At 39.1% G+C, this 22,360-nt stretch overlaps 1 protein-coding gene across 2 annotated transcripts in view; it reads left to right on the top strand.

Annotated features, from left to right (window-relative positions):
• Positions 1-21,597, top strand: part of RAB31 (RAB31, member RAS oncogene family) — a 61,159-nt gene extending 39,562 nt beyond the window's left edge. For both annotated transcript variants that reach the window (XM_021527772.3, XM_085571942.1), the window contains exons 5-7: positions 1,691-1,797; positions 5,667-5,776; positions 17,405-21,597. In XM_021527772.3, coding sequence (XP_021383447.1) covers positions 1,691-1,797; positions 5,667-5,776; positions 17,405-17,502 — 315 coding nt within the window. In that variant the 3' untranslated portion in view covers positions 17,503-21,597. The remainder of the gene's footprint in view (positions 1-1,690; positions 1,798-5,666; positions 5,777-17,404) is intronic.
• Positions 21,598-22,360: the final 763 nt, after the last annotated feature.

Raw genomic sequence — 22,360 nt, 5'->3', positions numbered from 1 at the left:
GGGTGGAGGTGTGCAACTGCCTTAAAACATAAAATTCCTGATTCTGTGTTGTTTCAACTTCATGTAGACAAAAGGTGGGCAACTGCATTTTGTCAACATTTCTTTAGGTTTCCTCTAAGAAGACAGGATTCATATACCCCCTACCTACCACCACCTATATTCTCTTTGTGGAGTTGAATTTTTACTACAAAAATCAGCTGTTAGCTTTATCATCCCAGTAGAAATTAAATTGTTTGCATATTACTGATTTTAAAACTAATTATTTTTATCTAAGCATATAATTTCATGTTTGTATTGCAAGTGCCATGTCTTAATTTTCAAACTGGTATTGAAATAATCTCACAACATCTTACATCTCAACATTATTCATTTGGAGTGAAAGTTGTATTTTTAGATGCTTAGCTTTTCTGGCTCATTTCTCAGGCAGAGAGGGCTAGGAGATTCCAGGTGAATGATTCTTTCACTCCTTTTGGAAGAAACCACTGTTGATATAGCAGAATTAGAGGCAGTGTTAATGGATGGATGGCCAGAAGAGTTCACTGTAATTTTATTCCTTTCTTGCCAATTGACTTATTTCCTAAGAGGTTGGGAGGGCTGGTTTGGTTCCCCAGTGCATTCGTGTAATGCTCTGTGTGGCCACTGTTGTGCAGCAGTGCTGTTCTCCACTGCTAATTTGCCAGGAGAAGGTGAGGAAGAGTGAATCGTGCTGGATTGATACTGCTGATCTTGTAATATATTGTAAGAATAAAATTTTGTTTTGCCAGCCTTTTCTCCAAGCTTATGTGGAACAGCTCTCAGAATAAAGAGGGGGAAATAGGAGCGGAAGGTCAATGTGTATTTCACTTTCTGATGCTTAATATTCAGTGTTAATCATTAAAGCAGAATGGATTTTTTCCCCAAGTGACTCATAGGGCTCTACCTTTGGTGATACTGATGCAGATATTGCTGATTTAGAGACAACTTTTATGTGCATTTGTGAAGGGAAGAAATTATTTATCATCTATTTTGGAACTCACTTTGTCAGTAAGAACTTAAACTGTGCATTATAATTAGAATCTCTAGAAAGAAGTGTTATCTTAAAGCTACTACTTCACTGGAGTAAAGAAGTGGAAAAATTACTATTAAAAGGTAGGTGGCATCAGACAGAGTTTGATTTTTGTGCTTGGAGGGAAAAAAAGCCAAGTGAATTGTCACCTCTCTCTTCAGTTTTATAATGAGTAAATTGAGGTTTATCAGATCACAGATTTGGAAATGCAGGGAAGTGGGCATCTCTGTGGAAACTCCATTGCATATTACAAAAAATATGACAGTGATTGAGATGATAAGCCGCTGGTCAGAAGTGGAATTAGACAAATGAAGCTCACATTAGGTGAAGGAAATGAGCTATTAGACAAGATGTGGTAGTTTCTTGATCACTGGAAGTTTAATATTCAGTGCTGCAATGGAGTAGGGAGGAGGGGAAGTGGAAAAGAGGGAAGCATCCTAGTTCAAGAATTAATTTGAAGAAGCCTTATGTCCTAAATCTTGAAAAGCAAATTGCATAGATACATAAGTGATCTTCCAGTCTTGTGATCTATATAATCATTATTGCATTAATGCTGTCAAAGCTGTGCTCCTCTACTTTGAAAAATAGGCAAATATATTGGCAGAGAGTGTGCTGGTAGCTTATTTTGTTATTTCTCTGATGCAGGATTCATTTCATACTTTGAAAAAATGGGTGAAAGAACTAAAAGAACATGGTCCTGAAAACATTGTAATGGCCATCGCTGGAAACAAGTGTGATCTTTCTGATATCAGGTAATACTTCTTGTAGTTGTTTTTATTGCAGTAGCTATATTGTTTCTTCCCTTCAGGTAAAAATTTTGCTTCATTGTTATAATAGTATATAATTTTGGCCTCCTGTACCAGAATCCGTGATTCTAGCAATGCACAGCCTCAACAGCAACAGCACAACTTGAATTATGGGGGTTTTTTTGACCTCTCTTACAGTCCTTCCTCTTTATTTGTACCATCTCTGCACCGTTTATCTGCTGAATCATTGGGAATGGAAAAGGGTTCTCTTTTTTGTTTTTCCCTTCTATTCTGTTAAAAGGTGCGGAATGTAGTAAGTTACGAGCAATGTAAAGCTGGGATGGTGGGCAAAGAGGTAAAATATTAATCACAGAACTTTGAGAACTTGAGATTTGCAAGAACTGAAACTGTTTCATAATACTGGATGTAGAAAGTGTATTTTTGGGTTTTTTTGGAGCATATCCTCAAAAAAATCTTTTTTTCCCCTGTGTGAAGCAAAGAACCTCCTAGATAAAATAGGGAAGGGTTGAATCCACAGAAGAGCTGAGATGATGCTGTTTGGAGTGAGAGTGAAGCTAGAATTGCTCTTCTGCTTGTTAGCTCTATTTTGGATTTGCATTTATCCTTTCAGGAAATGGAAGCACATTCTACTTTACAGTAGTGATTCTCTTTGTCAGTCCATGACTATTACTTCTTGTTTCATCTGTGAGTTCAAACTCAGCGATCATATTTGATGCTTTCCCCTTATGACCTCATGGGCTCTCATGGTTATTCAAATGCATCCCCATGTGTTTAGTTATTGTTACTTTGGCCCAGATTCACCAGAGCTCTGGAGCTTGTGTGTAACTTCAAGTGAGTGCTGCAGTGCTTTTATTGAATCAAGGGGTTTGACGTGTATGGGTTTTGTTTTGTTCTCCCCCTTGCCACTGTCAGCCATGAACTAACACAAAGTTGCAACTCACTGCTTTCTGTAAGTACTGAGCAAGCCCTAATTCTGGGAGACTTCTGGTTTCTGCTGGGCTAAGAGTCAGGAACACAGACATATTGGCATCTCCTGCGTGATGTTATGTTATGCTGGTCAACATGGTGAAATTGAGTCCAACAAGACAAAAATTTCCAGATACAAAGGAGATACAAAGAGGAAAGGATGGTTATAAATATAAAACCAAAAGTCAGTTAGTATAAATCAGAGGTTTTGGTTGCCCAGAGAGTCACTTTAAAATACATTGCATTAATTGTTCCCAGCAGTTACCAGATTTACTCAAGTGTAATAAGTTTGGAGATGGTGATAAATGGCAAGAATTTTAAGTAAATCCATAACCATCCCTCTTCCTGCTTGCTCTTGCACCATTTGTAGATTTAAAAAAAAATCCCGCATCCCAGAAATGTTGTGAAACTACTGGGCTTCCTCACAGAGCAAGTGTGATCTGTGATCTTCTCACTATATTATTATCAACCACTAGCTGTAGTTTACTGATTGCTGATCATCCAGTTCTTGTTCCTGTTCAGCTGGTATATCCCTTCATTGCACAAATTGTTCTGCTGTGTGAATGGTCTTCATTGTACACCATGAGCTGGTGTCTTTTAATCTTTTTGGTTTTTATGGGAGAGAATATTTTTTTTCTCCTCATAATTATGAGTGGTTGTGGCAATATTTTTTGTGCAGTTGTTCTTTCTGCATCCCCCAATCTTTTTTCTTTCTGAAGTTATCCAGTGATGTCCAACTAAAGTTATTTTGGTGGAAAAATAGACTATCTCACATGTGATACATTTTCATAGTTCTTCAGAAATCTGATCCTTTATGCAATGCATGCAGCTGTTAGCATTCTCGGTCTGCTTTATGTCTTCAGATTTACTTCAGTAAAAATGGTTTTAGGTGAAACATTTCACCAATTTATCAGATTGTTTCTGATGAGTAGAAAATACACATGCCTATAGGCACAGAGAATTTACAAGTAAGATAATGTGAGCACACAGGAGCAAGCTGCTGTTTGTATGCATTTTTGGCATCTCTCCTTGGATTTGTAGAGCTTTTGGCAGATGTTTTACTGGATATCAGAGAGCTGCTTTTAAGACCAATGTGAATAGATGCAAAAGAGGACAACTGACCTGGTCCAAGTTGGTTTGATTCTGCCATCTCTGTGAGTGTAAGAGATAATGTAAGGAGGAATTAATGTATTTCTTGTAATCATTGACCAGGATACCCTCCCTGTTTAGCAACTAAAATTTGGTTTCAAGCTGCCAAGATGTTCTTGGCAGCTCAAAACTTAGGTATCACAGTGCTTTTCCTTGATGTTATTAAGAAGCTATCAGCAATTATTGATGCTCTGTTGAAGTAAATTTCTTCTCCACTTTGAAGGAATTTCTACAGATAGGCAAGCAATTTTATCAACTATAAATCCTCATCTTTGTTGTAGTACTGTCAACTCTTTGAACTGCTGAATGTTCAGCATACTTCTAAGATATAGGAATAAGGTGTTCTTCTGATGTGCCCTGTTCTTCTGACAGGTCATTAAAAAGTACTTTAAAAGACAGCAGCTGAAACTTCAATGCTAAAATGTTGTAAGTGTCCATAATACTTTTTTTGAGCATTATAGAATTCAATATTTATAACAGCAACTAAGAAGTGTTCACTTCCCTAAAAATGTGGTTCAGCTTCTTAAAAAATTGTGTTCTCTGGAAACCCTTGGTTAAGAGAATTCAGCAGAATTTCATGCTCAAATCTTCATTCAATGCATCCATAATATTTCCTTATTCCATAATTTATCTGGACTTCCTTAAATCTTTTGACATGGTCCTTTACAACATTCTTCTCTCTAAAGTGGAAAGAGATGGATTGGATGGGTGGCCTGTTTGATGGATAAGGAGTTGGTTACTGTCCCATCTGGAGGGTGGTGGTCAATGGCTCAGAGTCCTGATGGACACCAGTGGTGTCCCTTGGGGATCCCTATTGGGACCAGTGTTATTTAATCCCTTTAGTAGTGACACAGAAGGGATTGAGTGCACCCTCAGCAGTTTGCTGCTGACACCAAGCTGAGTGATGTGTCTGACACACTCATACTGGGAGGAAATTGTATGAGGAATCTCTGGATTGGTATATTGGAGCTGTGGGGTGAAGTAGTTGGTGCAGATTCTGCTGTTGCTCAAAAATCAGGAGTAGAGGTGGTTACAGATAGCAGTGCACACATGCAGATCCAGCTCTGCCACCTGGCTCAGGGAGATACAAGGCCAGCATGAAGCTAGCTAGTTTAAAGCAGAGGTCTTGCTGAATGTTGTAAACTGCATTTGCCAGCTTTTGAGCTATGAAGTACTGGCTGCAAAATGAGGGTGTTCTGCTGGTGATTTTAAGATGGTGTCAGATGGTGAAATGGCACAGAATGGTGTCTTTCCCCAGTGAACTGGCACTCAGATTGCTGCTGCTGATGTTCTTGAAATCAGTGGCTTTCATATTTATTTCAGAATGTCTCATTTCCTTACTGCTTGCAAAGACCAAGACATATTTTTCTCTTATCATTTTCATCTACAACAGTTGTACCCTATCTTGTTTGAACATTTGGCATGTGGAGAGTGCTTTTCTTATCAACGTCAAATATAAAACACAAACAAATGTGATTTTCTTTAAATTATCTTCCTTTTCTCAAGGCATGGATTCAGCAGCAAGTCACAGAAATCCGCAGATTGATAGATTCTGTTGAAAGTTTGATATACTTTAATAGGATGATCTAATTGCCATATGAAAGAAGATAGTACTGCTTTTCTGGAGATAAAGAGCATATTAATGCTCAGGCTGTGTTTGCATTGTTTGTTGTTTTTTTAAATTAACTTTTAAAAAAAAATTTGGCTTCTTTTCTTTATAAATGGGGTTTTTTTTTCAGGGAGGTTCCTATGAAGGATGCCAAAGAATATGCAGAATCTATAGGTGCAATTGTTGTTGAAACCAGTGCAAAGAATGCTGTTAACATTGAAGAACTTTTTCAAGGAATAAGTAAGTAAATGTTCCCTTTAATTAATTTATTTTGATTGTTTAGAAGTTTTCTGAAAATAGCTGTCTGTTTCAGGTCTATAAACTACTTTCCCGAGGACATCAATAAATCCTACGAAGCTTGTGGTATGGCTGCTATTTATGCAGATGTAAACTAAGTACAATTTTGAATACACCAGAGCAAAACATGGTAGATTTAGATACAGTGTCAGCCTGTTCCTTCTAAATCTGTATATAAATCCTGGCTTGGGTCACATCTGCTGTTTTGGACCAAGCCTGCTGTAGAGGCAATACTGTTGATCTTATCATCATGTTGCTAAAAAACTTAAATGTTGATAAATGTTTCTGGAGGGCACTGGTAAGAGGAAGGTAGTCGTTGCAGTGAAGTACATTAAAAAAACCCCAAACGGATACATTTCTCTCCAGGCCTTCTAAACATGATGAGGCTGGCACTTGTCATGAGGAGAAGAAAAACTGTCTTGTTCAGCTTGCCTTCCAGAGCTTCCAGTGCTGTCACTGCTTGCAAGTGGGAAGGATCTTGCGGTCTGGAAGGGATCTCATGAGAACTTGAGTCCAACTTTCTGCCCAAGCAGACTTGGTTGTGAATTCAGGCCAGATTCCTCAGGCCATTGTCTGGCTGGGCCCCAGAGCAGAGGTTCCATAACCTCCTTGGACAGTTGTTCAAGTAGTCCTCATGGTGACATCCCCACATCAAGCCAGAGCCTATTCTCATTCAATTCACTCCCTGTCCTGGGTGCACCTCATTGTTCAGTTTCTCAGCAGCCCTTCCCATGGGCACTGATATGCAGCTTTGTGGCCCACCAAAGCCACTGTCTCTGGGCTGAGCTGGCCCTATTTCCTCTGCCTCTCCTCACAGGGCAAGTCCTCCAGCCCTCACTGTCCTGCAGCTCTTCTCTGAGTTTGTGCCAACTTGTCAACATTTTTCTTGCATTGTGGCGACCAAAGCAAGTGTGACCCAGGTGGTGTTAGACCATATCTAAGAGGGGATAACTACTTTGCCTAATGTTCTGTTTTGGCTCCTGTGGCTTGTTGCCGGCTGGCTCTGCTGCTAGAGTGTGCTGCTGTCTTGTGCTCAGATTGCTTCCCTCAGGTCCTTTCTGGGCAGAGCTGCTTCCCAGGCAGCCAGTCCTCAGCCTCTCTCATAGCCAGGAGCTCTTCCTTCCCACAAGTAGTGCTTGGCATTTGTCCTTTCTGAAGTATCTAAAGGTTCCTTTTAACCTGGATCTGCCTCCAGCCTAAGGCCATATGAAGGACAGCCCTGCCCAAGGATACTGGATGCTCCTCTGAGTTGGGTGTCATCTGAGGGCTGAATTGGATGCCTATTTTTTCATCCTTCAGGCTCTGATAGAAGGTATTAAGTAAGGTAACTTGCCTGTGGGTACACACATACCATTAACCACTGACCTTTGAGTCTGACGTTCCAGCCAGCTGCTCACACAGCTAACAGCCTGCCTATCTAGACTGTAACATCCCAACCTGGACTACCAAGATGCTGTAGGGAGAAGTATCCAAAGCCTTGCCAAAGTCAAGGTGAACAACATCCAGTGTTCTCCCAGTCATGCTGTCATAGAGGGCAACCAGGATGGCTAGACATGGTTAACACTTGATAAGCCCATGCTGACAGGTCCTGGTCACCTTCTTCACCTTCTTGTGCTCAGAAGCAGCTTCTCAGAGGATTTGCTCTGTGGTTTTCCCAGGAAACAGAGTGAGGCTAACCAGCCTGTAGACCCATGGCTTATGTCCCTGTTTGAAGACAGATACAACATTCACCTTTCTCTACAACCTTTCAAAAACAACAGGGATGATAAAGAATGGTGTTGCTCTCTGTGTATCCTCAGGCTTGTACGGGTTAAGATTCCTTAAGAACTCCATGCTCTGACCTTCTTCCACTACTGCTGTTTCCTCCTCTCCCTGAATCCTCTTCTGGGGTGCAGAGATCTAGGAGACAGCATGTCCAGACACTCAGCCTTGTTTCCCTGAAGTGTTTTTTTTTTTTTGTTTTTTTTTTAAATTTCACATATTTTTAATCAGCTGATGCTGTCCATCACACTTTGCCTGTGATGGGGCCTGTGGAACTGTTTGCTCTGCTTACATGGGGATGTATTTGAAATGGTTAATGAGAACCAGTATTCCTAGAATACACTACCATTCTTTTGCCTCCTTTTAAAAAAGAGGCGTGTGCCACATGGATGTCTGGAGGAACTGGTTCTTCCCTATGATAGTTTACTTGTTTATCTGCATCTGATGGTTGTGGATGTTCTCTCAGAGGAACTCATTCTTGCCATATAATTAGATAATTAGTTTCCAACTTTGATAGGCATTGCTGCAGCTGGCAGTGCGCACTGTCCCTAATAATTAATATAATAGATGAGGAAAATCAGCTAAATTAAGTTTAGTATGAACTAGATACCCAGGCAAGTGCACTTAATTCCACAGGCAATTACTTCTATATATAGAAATATTTGGTCTCAGTGGATCTACTTGTGACCTTATCAAACACTCAGCAGAGAGAAAGGAGAGAGTTGGTAGAGTATGTTTATAGAAATATAGTGGAAAACAAGTGACAAATGCTTGATTAGCAGTAGAATTAATTAATGTGATTGTGACTAGACAGAGATCATTGATAAGTAACTTTCTGATGTTTTACACCACTTCAGTCTTAGTGCAATTTCCAAAAAAGCCTGTCTCTGCCCAAGTTGCATAGCAACATTTCTGCCTTTTCAGTGTATGAAATCCTCCTGTGGCAATGTCTCCTACTCTGTTGGCTAATTTTGTTTGTGTGATGCCCTAAAAGTCACTCTGCAGCTTTAGTTTTGCTTTCATGCTGCCTGAGAGCTCCTGCCCTTCTCCCTGTGTTGCTCATGAAGGGCATGGTGCAGCTCCCTGGCCTCTGAACAAGGAAGCAGCAATTTCTGTTTACCTTGGACTGTATGTGTTATCTATTTTATAGTATAGATTTGGAAGGATATTCCACCATGTGTGGAGAATTTCTCTGTTAATTGATAGCCCAAGCAAAAAGCCCTCTTGAAATTGATAGCCCAAGCAAAAAGAGTAGACTTTATTTTATTTTAGCTAAAAAATTTACCTCCTATGGTTTTCATTTCCCAGGGGCATTTTAACATAAAATTTTTTCCTTCCTGCGATGTCTAACAATTGTCTCTTTCCAGGGACAATGTTGTGAATGGAGTGAAATAATATGATGGAAAAAATGTACTCACAATGATAGCATAAAGAAAAAAAAGGGGAACTGGTATGTTTTGCTGACAGCCAGATAAATCTTGGAAAATTTACAGAGATTGTAGAAGGATTGCTTATTTCTAAGGTTATTATGTTACCCTGTGCTTAAAAGATTTTTTTAAAGTAAATTTCTCTCACAGTTTGAGGATTTGGCTGCTTAGAGTGATATCTTCATAGCACAGTCTCAGCACAAATCTATCATCCTTAATTTGTCTCAAGAAAATACAAGATGTGAAAGACTAGAATCAGTAAAAGTTTCTGATTTTTTTGAAGATCGTCAAATTTGGCAGAAGAGGTACTCTGCAGTCACTGTACTTGGCCAAATAAGGGTGAGGAGGTGCAGACTGAGCATGAGAGTCAGCAAAGTCAGTGTTCTCTGAGCTGAGGAGTTTGCATTGAGCTGGGTAATGCATGGGTCTGCAGCTCCTGGGTTCTGTTGTGCCCATGGGATTTCAAGTGGTAAGCCACTACACTTACCCTGGGTTTGTTCAGCAGTGCCTGGCTGAAGGCTTGCTCTGATTGTGAAATATCACGTGACTCATTTATGTCTCTGTAAACATGAAATGAGTATTTTTAATACAGTTATATATTCCTCACTTGAGCTAAATTTTTCACAATGTCTTTCTTTAAAGGTTTCTGACATAAAAAGGGCTTAACAGTTCAGTGTTTCTTTAATTTGTTCCAGTAGTTCTTTTTTAATAGCTGAGTTTCTATAGGAACAAATGTTATTAACTTTTTATTCCCAGCCTTAAAGGAATCATAGGCACAGTGGCTCCTTGTCTCTGGTTTTTTGGCAGCAGCAAAAATGCCAGGAATGTATTATACAATAGCAGTACAGTAAGGTTGTGCCTGTGCAGGGAGTCATACCAGTTCTGCATTGCCCTTCTTATTTGTGGGACTTTATCCCACTGACCTTTGCTTGTGCCTGGCTGGTTTTCAAAGACTAAACAACACTACCCTATATGTACTATCATTTAGTGGCAATCATACCCTTGCAATTCTCAGACACCTGCTCATTTACCACATCAAATAAGCCTTAGTTACCTTATCCAAATCTGGTGCACACCCAGCTGTTTCTCTGCAGCCTGTGTGTGCTGCAGGCTACCTCAGCGTGAAGGTGCCCCAGATCTGAAAGAGCGGGTTACGTAAAAGCCGCCCCGGCGCGCGGCGCGGCCCAGGCTGCGGCTCCCCAGGCAATACCCGCTTCCCTCAGCGGCTCCAGAGGGGAGCGGGCGGTGGGACAAGCAAGCTGCTGAAGAATATCTAGCTGAGTGAAACATGGAATAAACTTGGGCTTAAACAAAACAAGCATTATAGCCGTGGGTTATTTTCTTTGAAGTCTGGCAAGTCATAGGATAATAGAATGGTTTGGGTTGGAAGGGACCTTAAAGATCACCTAGTTCAATTCCCCCACCACAAGCAAGGATGCCACCTAGTAGACCAGGTTGCTCAAGGCTCCATCTGACAAAGGTTGGAGATCAGTGTGCTACCAAAGGGGGCAAGGTTGAATCATTTCAGCATCCTCTGTTGAGGGTGAGAAGGAAGTGGGAAGAACATTATTAGAACACTCTATGGAGACTGTGCAAAGAGTGGTTAGCACGCTCACTCTTACTGATGCTCGTACTATGAGGAGAGACAGGCTGATGTCTAAAATCCAGATAAGAACATTCTTCCTAGATGAGGCTTCCTAATTAGAGCAGTTTCTGTCTTGGGATTCAACCTTTCATGTGGTAAATGCTCAGTTATAAATGTATGAAGCTATTGATTTTCTGATGCCTTGCCAGCAGCTCATATACTGAATATTTAATATAACCCAAATACTTGTTTCCTAGAAATACTGGGAGATTAAAAAAAACAAATAAAACTCAATCTCTAGAGTTTACAGTTTAACCAGTTGTATGCTGGACGAACTAAAGAGGAAGGTATGAAATACCTGTGGAATGGGTAAGGAATACTTTTGAGCAGACATTGAGTGTTTACACTGACTCAGATAGACTTGGGTGGAATTGCAGATGGACAGTCTTCAAGCTTTGTGAGTGATGAGTGTGGTGGTTTTCATCCTTTTATCTGCTGATTTGCAGATATCTGTGAAGTACTTTGAAGAGGTCTGTGAAAGATATTTTAAGAAAAGAAAGTACATTTAGGTTACCAAGAAATTTGACATATGCCAATTTTTAAGGTAGTCCAAACTCATAATTAAATTTTTGTACAGGGTATGAGAGGATGGAAGAATATTGTCCAAACTTACATTTGAGATTATATTATTTACAGTTTGTTCCCTGTGTTTCAGGATTAGCTCTCCTTTTGCTTTCAGACTTCAATGAATGCAGCAAAACCTTATGACCTTTGGACTATTCCTAAAGTTAAGCATGTGAGGTACTGGATTCCTCTCCAAGGAGGGCACTTCAACTTAAACCAGTAGTAAATAAACTGACATAGCCCAAAGTTAATTACAGCAGGACCTTGAATCAAGGTTGCCTGTCTTAGTAATTAAGTAATTAGGAATACTGTTGTTTACTTTGATACATGCAAGATTTACATATTTGTTTGTTTTTTTCCTGAGGATTTTAATTCAATGAGCAAAACATAATTGTATTGCTTCTTCCTCTAGCAAGAACTTATGTCAGCAATCTATACTTTTGCTTTAGATCAAACCAAACCAAAGGCTTTATTTACTTGCATGGAGATGCTGTTAGCTGTGCTATCAGTATTAAAATAATTGCCACTTAACTGTGTTTACTTATGCAATAGATTTTATTGTAAAATTTATAGTGTTCCCTTGTATGAAAAATTACAACGTGAGTAAACAGTCATCTCTGTCAATTGGGGAAATCTTAACATCAGTATAAATGTGAGGGAGGGGAGGAAATAACTAGAGGCAGACTAGTGAGCCAAGTTTTTATAATCATTGTGAGAAACTTCTGAAATACCACTGAAATAGATTTCAGGGGATGGAAGAATTTGGGGAGATATGGAGTGGGACTGTTTTAAGTCCTACAGGTGCAGAAAACTGTCAAAACTGTTGGATCAGAAGTGCTTGTTTTGCTCTGCCATGTCTTCACAGGTGGCTATTCTTTAATAATGAGGTTTGCAAGGGCTCACCTTGCTGTGATACAGCTGGCAATTTGGGGTTCTGGGCATTGTGTAGCTGTTGTACCACTGCTTGAAGAAGTTAACCCTTTCTCAAGTGAGCCATTAGAAAAGCTCACCTGGGTTCTGGTAGGTGTCAGGCTACTGCTCTAGGACAGAGTGAAATAGATTTCACCTTCCTCCAGCTCCCTAAAAATTATGTTGTACATGGTTTTATGGAAGATGGAAAGAAAGGCAGAGAAAGCTACTGCACAGGACTCTGATTGCTTCTTGTCCTTAGTGTAATTCTTGTTTGTTAGATAGCAGGACTCTGCTTCTTGAATGATCTGAAGTTGTGTCTGGGGAGGTTTAGGTTGGCTATTAGGATAAGGTTCTTCACCCAGAGAGTGCTTGGGCATTGGAATAGGCTCCCCAGAGAGGTGGTCACAGCACCAGCCTGACAGAATTCAAGAAGCATTTGGACAATGCTGTCAGGCACATGGTGTGACTCTTGAGGTATCCTGTCTAGGGTGCTAGGGGTTGGACTTGCTAATTCTTGTGGGTCCCTTCCACCTCAGCATATCCTGTGATTCTGAGTCCTTGGGACTTATCATCTGGATGTGCCAAGCTCAGGTTGATCACAACACATCTGTTTCCACAGTAAATGAGTCACTTGTTTGATGCATTGCTGTGTTTGTCCCTCTGTCATCATGGTAACGGTTGCAGGTTATTTACTGAGCCTTATGCTCAGATTCAGGGCTGATCCTAACCTTTCCTTTCATGCAGTCTTTTACAGGTCAATGGTGAAACTAGTTTCATGTTTAAAAACCTAAAGAAGAGCAAAAAGCTTAGCTCCAAGCCTGATTTTTTTCTGAGCTAGTGAATGTCACAGCTTCCAACTGGAGCATCACATTCAAAAAGGAATAGAGAAGCTTTTATTAATTTGATGATGCCTCCTGCTTCCAGCTGCGGCAGAGCAATTCCTGTCCATCTTTCTTCAAGTTCTGTTCGCTGAGCTGTTACCCAGTCCCTGTTGTCTCTTGCTTCTCTGCTCCACTTTTCATTTTTCTTCATTCCCATTTTGTTTATCTCTTGTTCCACCCTCCTATTTCCCAATCTCTTTGCCTCTGGCACTCTTAGAACAGCAACGCCCACAGTGCTGATTAATCTCTTAACAAACCTCAGATTCAGTAGCAGGAGTTGGAACTCTACCAGGCTTTGGAGAAGACTCTGACCTTAATCTTGGACTGCCTCAGCCCAGAACTTAAACATGCCAGAAAGGAGGAGATGCAATTGTTTTAATGCTTTTCATCTGTTATTCTGGATGATTCACTTCAGAACTGTGACAGTTTCTGCAACCCTACATTTGAGCAGTCTCTTGTGACACTTCTTATTTTACACACTGGAAATGAGAGAATGGAGGACACCAGGACCTCTTCAGGAATGCACAGACGTGGATGGTTACAAACAGTTTTGTTGCACAAAATCTGTGAAACGTGGTCTGAACCTTAGTGAAATGAAATCAAAATATATAATCTTATATTTAATAATAGTGCAAAATCAAATTTTAAATTGCAGTCAGCAACTTACTCTGTAGGAATATCAGCAATAGGAACAATATGGAACTTCCATATCATCTCAGTAATATTTTATCCCCAAGTTCCTTGTTTCACCAGTTCAGCTGGAGAATTCTTAGATAAATGTGCATGCATACTCTGTGAATAACTACTTCTGGAATCCTAAAACACACTCCTGGTGATCTTTGGCATGCTGGCAAGTTGTGTCCTGCTCTTCAAAACAGGGCGAAGACTATTTGCGGTCTAGTTTGTCATCTTAAGTTAAGCAAGAGATGAGAACAGGTTGTCATGATAGGGTGTGGATGCCCCATCCCTGGAGGTGTTCAAGGCCAGGCTGAATGGGACCCTGAGCACTCTGATCTAGTGAGTGACATCCCTGCCCATGGCACGAGAGTTAGAACCTCCCCTGAGGGTCCTTCCAACCCAAGCCATTCTATTATTCTGGGAGTTCAATCTCTGATGGTGCTTTTAAGCTGACTACATCTTCACCAAGCAGTCTTCAGTTTGAAGAGAAATTGCCTTAATGTTTTTATTTCTTCAGCATGAGAATTGCAGGGCTGGATGTCAGAGCACTGCTGCTTATTTCTGACATAAACTGCATGAAAGAAATAACCTACAGCATTTTTAATTTATGGTATTCAATACTAGGATATTTTTATTACTTTGGAACAGAGACTATGGATGCCAGTGAGATGCAAATTTTAAATGAGTATATACTTTCCAAAATTAATTCAGTTTGTGACCTCTGTTGATCCTGACTCGGTGCCAGCTATATTTGAGTTGGTGTCAGCAATATTGGTGCCATATTTATCAGGAGCTGAATGACAAGATGAGATGATCACAGTGCTTTTAGGTGGCGATAGTGATTGAGCTGGGTTAGAAGCAGGAAGTGTAGATGCAGGATCAGCATTTTACTCATCCTTGGTGTTCTGCTGCTGCTTAGGCCTTTCTCTGTTACAGTGCCTGCTGTCAGGGAGGCCTAGGGAAAGACAGTAAGTCAGACAAATTTCTGACTGATTTTTTTTTTGTTCACTTTCCCTGATGCCTGATGAAAATCACTGTATTATTTGCATTCAGCTGGTTCACAAGTGTTTGACTGAGTTTTATGCTCCAAGATATTTATTCCTGTCATGGTAAAAGCTGCTTGGGCAGGGATGGATTGTTACTAAAATGGAAATGTTTTAACTTCATGGTTTAATAATTCTGGTAATAATTCTGGTAAGAAGTAATAAGTGAGGGAAGAATCACCTGCTGAAAAAATACTCTCAAACTCAAATAAAGTAAAAGTTTAGACAATTTAAACATTTATTTCCTTACATTGAGTTCAAGGAGGGGGTAGTGGTATCAAAACAGGAGAAAACATGGCTAGTTCCTGACAAACAGTATTTAAGTTCAAGAATAACTGACCAGCAAATAGGTCTAGAGATTTTTTGGTTTTATTATTTATAGTTGTTATCTGTATGGGTTTTATTGTTTTGAGAAATTACTTAAATCTGGGTGATTCTTAGCAACATATATTGTGTCCTGGTCTGAACTGGACAAACAGCTCCCTGACCTTGAAGCCTGCAAGATTTATGCTCTAAAGATAAGTTTGCCTCCTTTTTGGCATACACACCAGGAGTACTGTAGACTTGAAACTCATAAGAAGTATGAAAAGTTGAATGAAAAACATATAGAGTTAATGTAGAGTTCTAAAATGAAAGTTAGGCTAGTTTGCACATTAAAGCTCTCCTCTTCCAAAGTTACCGTTAGAAGGACCAAATGTTTAGAGGTGTTTGCTTAATGGCAAATTATTTTTGGAAGCCATGTCTGTAGATTCCATGTTTTTTAGCTACATCGTACTCTCTCTGGGACAGATTCACAGTTTTATTTTGCTGGGACTGCGTTGAAATCCCTTTGGAAGTGTTAGGTACCTTATGCAGAAGTTCCCTGCGGGTCTCTATGACAACAGTGTTGCCTTCTTTGAAAGCCTCTCACGGATAACCATGTTCTTCATAGTCTCTAGAGTTTAAGAATTAGTGGATTCTCTTTGTCTCCAAACAAAGCCAACAGAACTAATGCATGTAACAGCTGGGTCTATAACCACCTATTCTGCTTTTTATTTTACTTTACAAACATGAAGTCTGAACAGAATGTTAAGCAGGATGTGAAGCTGATATTTTAGTGACCCAAACAGAGTTCAGAATTTTAATGTCACTGCTTATACATGCTTTGGCCCTCAAGATACGCATTTTTCACTCTGTTGGATCAGATACAGTATCTTTACCTTAGTAATGTGAGGATGTTTCTTTCTCATTCGGTTGTACAAATACACAAGATTATCTGCTTTAAAAGTCACTTTTCTTGTACAGCATACCTGTGCAGAGCTAACTGAATAAGAGAAAATTTGAATCTTGGCTAAAAGTAATTTAAGGACAAGTTTTACAAATCAAATTTTGCTGTTTGATTTCATTGGGATTGGATTTTACCTGTATGCTTTTAACTCGCCCACACACAACTACTCCCCCAAATAATTTGTAGGACTCAGGCTTCAACATAGGTACATAATTCATAGGACATTTGGTAAGAGAGAGCTGTGAATAACTGAAGCAAAGGATGGGGAAATCTAATCTGTAAAATCCACCTGGATTATGATGAACTGTTCACAGAAACTCTGTGTTCTCTGAAAGTGGTATATAAGAAACAAATGTTAAATATTTTAACTCATGTTATTTAACATGGGTAATGTTAAATCCAGGAATAATTCATAAAAATGGATTCAGCTTCAGAAAAAAAAAATTTAGGAAATCCACAAAGTGATGGGAAAGTACATTACCATGACTGTAAAATCTCAAGGTACTTATGGAAAGCTTACACAAGGGTTTAATGCAAAAGCCAGCTGCACACTAGAGAGAGAGAGAGAGAGAGAGAGAGACAGGATGGATTGGACCTGGGAGAATTTTTTTTCTATTTATTATTCTTATTATTAAGCACATTTTATGTTGTCCACTAGTAGGAAGCTAGCTAGACAAAAGATACAGCAGTACTAAAAGAGGACACAGGAGAGTGAGTTGGAGCAGTGCCCTTCTGCCCCAGGAGAGATCTCTGGCTCTCCTGTAATGGCTGAAATTCTTTCAAACACTCTAAATAATTACTCCATAAGATGATTAAAAAATCAGGAGAGTTTGCAGGGGAAGGGGTGATGGTGATGTTAAGTAATCAAAGCTGTCAACTGCAAAGACGTGGGCACGCCTAAAAAAGAGGAAGGGATTTAATGGAAAGAACAGATCTGTTTTTCTTTGTCAGTTGTAGGCACCATGTTTAGTTACAGTATTTTGTAAAACTCCAGTGTGCTAGGACTAAATGTCATGCAGGATTAGGACAGGCACAATCTCTTTAAACTTGCACCATTCACATTTCAGTGGATCTCGGAGGAAGATGAGAATTTTCTGTTTCTAAATTGTAAGGAGCTCTGTAAGATTACTTTTTTTTTTTTAGTTCATGGATAATATAATTTCAGTGTACTTCATGTCTTCCCAATAGCTATATTTCATATATTTTTAAAATGTGAAAGTCATTTTTCATGAATAAGATACAAGGGAGAATATTCAAGGTATGGTTGCTTTCTTATAAAGTTTCACAGATGTAATTCTTATGCAAGCTAAATTCTTCTGTTACCTGCATGTAACAGTGTTGTTGTTGTTCTTACATTAGGAAAATTGAATTCTTGTCTCCTCATGTGTTTCAGGTCAGCAAATTCCACCCTTAGATCCTCATGAAATCAGTAACAATGGAGCAATCAAACTTGGAAGGCAGACTTCACAGACGGGTAGGCGGTGCTGCTGACCCAACTTGATCTTTTTAGATTTACTTGAAAAACAGCACCATTTTCTTTTTTTTTTCACTGAGAAAGGACTTCGTGATCTCAGTGACGTGGCTCCTTATCTTGAAAGCAGTAATTTCAATACTTCCCATGAGCAATAACGCAAGGACCAGAAGCAGAAGGCTTTACTTCAAAGGGATTTTGCAAAACCCAGTTGGAAAATCCTCTCTAATATCCTGTCAAAATTACAATGTCAAAGTACTCCGATTCTCTGTTTAAACCAGTGACTGTTGTTTTGATTTTTTAAAATAAAAAGATCAGTTTATATATAAAATTTAGGTTTGCTGCAAAAACTTATCTTCTTACATTTGCAAAGTGGACTTGGCATGTTTTTAGAGTTTTCTCTGCAATAACAGGGTGAAAAAAATCCCCATAATACCTGAATTTTGGTTTACAGATTCTCTGCCATCTTTTTAGCTGGACTCTGCTTCACAGTTTTTCTAAATCTGCAGCTTCATCTCCTGCTTTCAGTAAACATCAGCAAGAAGTGGACTGAATTTGCTAACTGAAGAAGAAAATGGATCCAAAGGATGAGTGAATGCAGTTTTTATGGACTGGAAGTCAAAATCTGTGTCAGGAAGTGCTGTGTATGTGGAAGAAGGAGTAGTCATGAAGGAAACTTCTGGACCCCATACAGTTCCAGTGTGCTCCAGAAAGAAGTGAAAATGCAGCCACTATGTAGACTGGAATGCTTCCCTGTGCAGGGTGTAGGTTTCAATAATTGCTGAAAATGTAAAAAGAGCATAAATACAAGCTTAATCTGCACTGCTTACCAGGGTTCCTCCAGATCTGTGTTCAAAGTTGCATATTCCTTGGTTTCTAAAAGAGTGCCACAGTGCCCCACTCCTCATGGTCTCACTGCTGTGAATTCTTAGAGTTCAAAGAACAGTATTTCTGAACAAAAACTGCACAAGAGAGCACAATATTATTTGGGGTTAGAGGCTGGAATCCAAAAAAACAAATGTGAATGTTTGCTTACAGGTGTAATTCTCTGAATTTGTGGAGTAGTCTTCTCAATTGTGTGGGGATGCAGTGTGGAAGGCACATTATGTGATATCTTTGAAGCGTGATGCACTTGTAAATGCAGTGGAGGAAAGAATTCCTACAGGGGATTATGAAGTAGAAATAATGTAAAACCGTATGTGTTTTCGACTTCTGTCTCTCATGAATGTGTATGACTGAGATGATAAAATCCAAATTTATCTTCTTCATCAATTTCATTGGAAGTGGGAATTAGAGTAACAAATGCTGTATTCAAAAACAGAGCCCAGCCTGAATTCCACAACATTAATTTGTTCTCTTATGAGGAAAATTATTGCCACTGCACATTTTCAGGAGGGCTTATGAAAAGCAAACAAAGGGGAAAAATAACTTTCCACAATAAATCATGAGCAGGCAGCCTAGAGCGTCGTTTCCGTGTTGTACATAGAAAAGCAGACCTTGTTGGCTGGTTGTGAGATTGCTTAGATAAATGTCACTAATTGTTAGGACTTGAAACAGGGCCAGATAAAATCAACAGGAACATTTTGTCTCCAGAGAGTTTGGAGTAGCATAGGTGGGAAACATCCCTCTTCATTTTATCTAAGAACCTACACTGCTTTGTTTTTTCACATACAAGTAGTTTCTCCTATATTTTGGCCTCATTTGAAAACACTCATTTTAGAAAATATGGCCTTGGATATTTTAGCTAAACTTTCAGTTTTCAGCTGTGCTGATGTATGATCCATGTCTCTGACTCATTGCAGCAACTATTTTACTGATAATCTAGGGTTATTTAAGTGAAAATTCAGTAATCATCATTGTTGATAGTTTGGGAGGGAGACCAGCTCCTTTAGGGAACATTTAATTCCATCCCAGTACAAGCAAGTCTGCCAGGGATGCCTGGCTCTTGGCTCGGGAGGAAAAAGCTTAACGTGGCCTGCAGTGCTAAGGAAATACCAGACTTACCAACGTCACAGGTTCTTACATTTTATGGGGTCTACGACCCAATGCTGGAAGAGATCTGATTCCTCCTATGTAAAACCCAGTAAGAGGCTAGACCAGTTACCCAGAAAACAAGATGAGATTGAACCCATGTTTTTAGAGATGTCATAAACTTTAGTTCAACGTATAGCAGTTATCCATAATTGATTTTTAAGCTTTTGTAAATAATTGTTACATATTTTTTTTACCATGGCATCTCAAAACTTATTAAATCCTAACTGAGATGTATGAAAGCTTTGTAAGACAATTTTGTGAGTACCTTGTATACTCTAATTTATGTTAGAACAGGCAATTGAGGCTGATCTTTATGGGATGTTGTCCTGAACAACCAGCTCTCACAGCTGGCTTTGAGCAGTATGTGAATCAGAACAGGTTTGTGAGTTATATGTTGAAGTAGTTTTAAATTGGAAGTTTTTACAATGGATCTCTGACAGATTTAGAAATTAGAATGGTAACTGAATAGGTTTTGCTTTTAGTGGGTAAATCTAAATCACTTTATTCTGATTTTAGTCAAGAAAAATATTTAAATTAATAAGGAATCAGATTGCATAAGTTCTTGAGATTTGGGTTACTGGAAGCTTCATTAGGGAAGTCTGGAGCCACAAGAAAAATAACAGGCCAATGTGCTGTGCAGAGCATCTCACATTTTCTCTGAATACAGAACTCACTTTTGACAATATTATTGCCTCTCTGTTTTTTGTCAAAGCCAAGGTGTAGCCTCCTCAAATGGGGTAATTTTTTGTTAAAAAATAGTGATTTTAAAATGTAAAAGTAATGATTTCTGCTTCAATTGGTTGCCTGTGCTTCTTGAAAGGTACCACCACCCTTCATAAACAGCCAGAAAAATGACAGAAAACCCCCCAATCTCAGAGTTGAAAGTTTTAGCAGCAGCTGGAGTTTCTCTTAGTAGTTAATGGCTAGTGAAAAGCTAGATTACTGTACTGGAGCACCTGACTTGTGTAATTGATATTCTCTAATAATGATAATAATAATATCAATGTTGCAGTCCTTGGTTAGCCAGCTGGTGCTGGATTTGTCCAAGACTGATTTTCTCAAGAGAGCTGGCAGCAGGACTGAGGCACAGGCCGTAGTGCCAAGGATATTTGGTGGAGTTTGTTTGCACTGTGACTCAGGACTGTGACTGTCCAGTTGAGGGTGACTTGCTTTTCTGGCTTGTCATGAACAAGTTTTAAAAAAATTATGAAGGAACTAGTTTTTGTATATGCTCTGCATATATGTGTGTATATAAAGTACAGTTTTATGTTGTTCTGCTGACATGTAGTGTTTTCTCGCTATGTCTGATTCTCATATACTACACATTTTATTCTGTAAGTACATTTTTCTGTTAATGATCATTTCACCTTTGTGAACGTAAAGTTGTGGATCAAAGGTAGCAAGTAGATGTGCATAGGTACAATTTTTGACTTGCCATTCTTGTGCATGAAAATGGCATATTGCAGAAAATGTTTGTCTTGCAGGCTGAGAAATCTAAAAATGGCCATTATTATTCAGGAATTGGAACTTAGAGGTAATAAAGTGACACTCAAAAAGCTTACTGTTTTTGCTTACAGTACAACATGTCTATCCAAAGTGCTGCAATGTAATATGAGTCTGTATCAATACCTATAAAACTTATTTGTCATCCCATGTCTTCACTAATCCTTCATGGCACATGGGAATAAGCGTGACTAGATAGGTTACATATGTAAGCATTCTGGCTGTCATCAGATTGTTTGACTACAGTGATATATTTTACTAACCTACCCTTAATTATTTAAACCAGTCAGTGATATATTTCCAGTTTAAAATCACCTAGTAGGTACTCTTCCTCTGTTTTGTTTATATAAGGGCTTTGATTGGGCTGGACCCACTCGCTTCATGTATGGGATGCTGCAATCTGTTAATACTTTCCCTTCTGTTTTACATATTAATTGTATCATACCTAATAATATTTTTCCCCCTAAAATGTAGTTTTTGTGTTTTATTTAACCTACAGTGATTAATGCTAATAAATGTTCTACATGTGTCTGAACTGGGGCTATCTCTGGTTTCAATAAAGCAGAACAAAATAGCCATTTTGCATGTCCTTTGCTCTTGAAAAGGGCTGTCTGCAGTCTGTGGATTACTTGCCTGGGATTTAAATGCTGGCCTTTTAGCAGAAAGTGAATGCATTCCTGGGGAATCCTGCAGTCCAGACAAACTCCCAAAAACCAGAAAAAGAAGATCTGAAAAATCCTTTTGTTGAATTATTTGATTTCTCCATTAGAAGAGAGGGACGTGAATGGCCAGCATCTGTTTAGAAATTTAGAATAGTAGCTGTCAGTAGAAAGTGAGCTTCCAGTTACCACTTGCTTTGAATAGTAGCGATGACTAGTATGGCTCATAAGACACTTTGTCTTTTGTATGTTTTTATTTTGGTGTACATTTATTTTTTCACCCTACTTTATGTCCCTCCCTCAGACTTGTGTCTAGGAGTTAAGAATTAACACTCTCTTAAGAAATATGCAGTATTTAATTCCCCTTGCTGCTATTATTACAAGAGGTATTTAACTACACTAGCAGGTTTTTGTACTGTTTGGTTCATATTTTCACAGTTGTTACAACAACTATGAGGACTATGAATGAAGAGCTGGGTTTTTTAAGGAAAAACAGGGTTTTGGACTAAGACTTTTCTGACTACCATGATAAATTCAATGCACAGCAGTATGCAAGAAGCAGTGTAACTCAAATAACAGCACAGAACACGACATTTCTGTGTAATGAGAAACCAGTGTTTCAAAGAGGTTTCATATGTTGTAAGTTTAGTTACTGCTGGAAGATAGACAGGATCTGTTTCCT

Source organism: Lonchura striata, chromosome 2, assembly GCF_050655825.1.
Source record: "Lonchura striata isolate lonStrDom1 chromosome 2, ASM5065582v1, whole genome shotgun sequence".
NCBI classification, from domain to species: Eukaryota; Metazoa; Chordata; class Aves; order Passeriformes; family Estrildidae; genus Lonchura; species Lonchura striata.
This window is presented reverse-complemented; position numbering and strand designations above follow the sequence as displayed.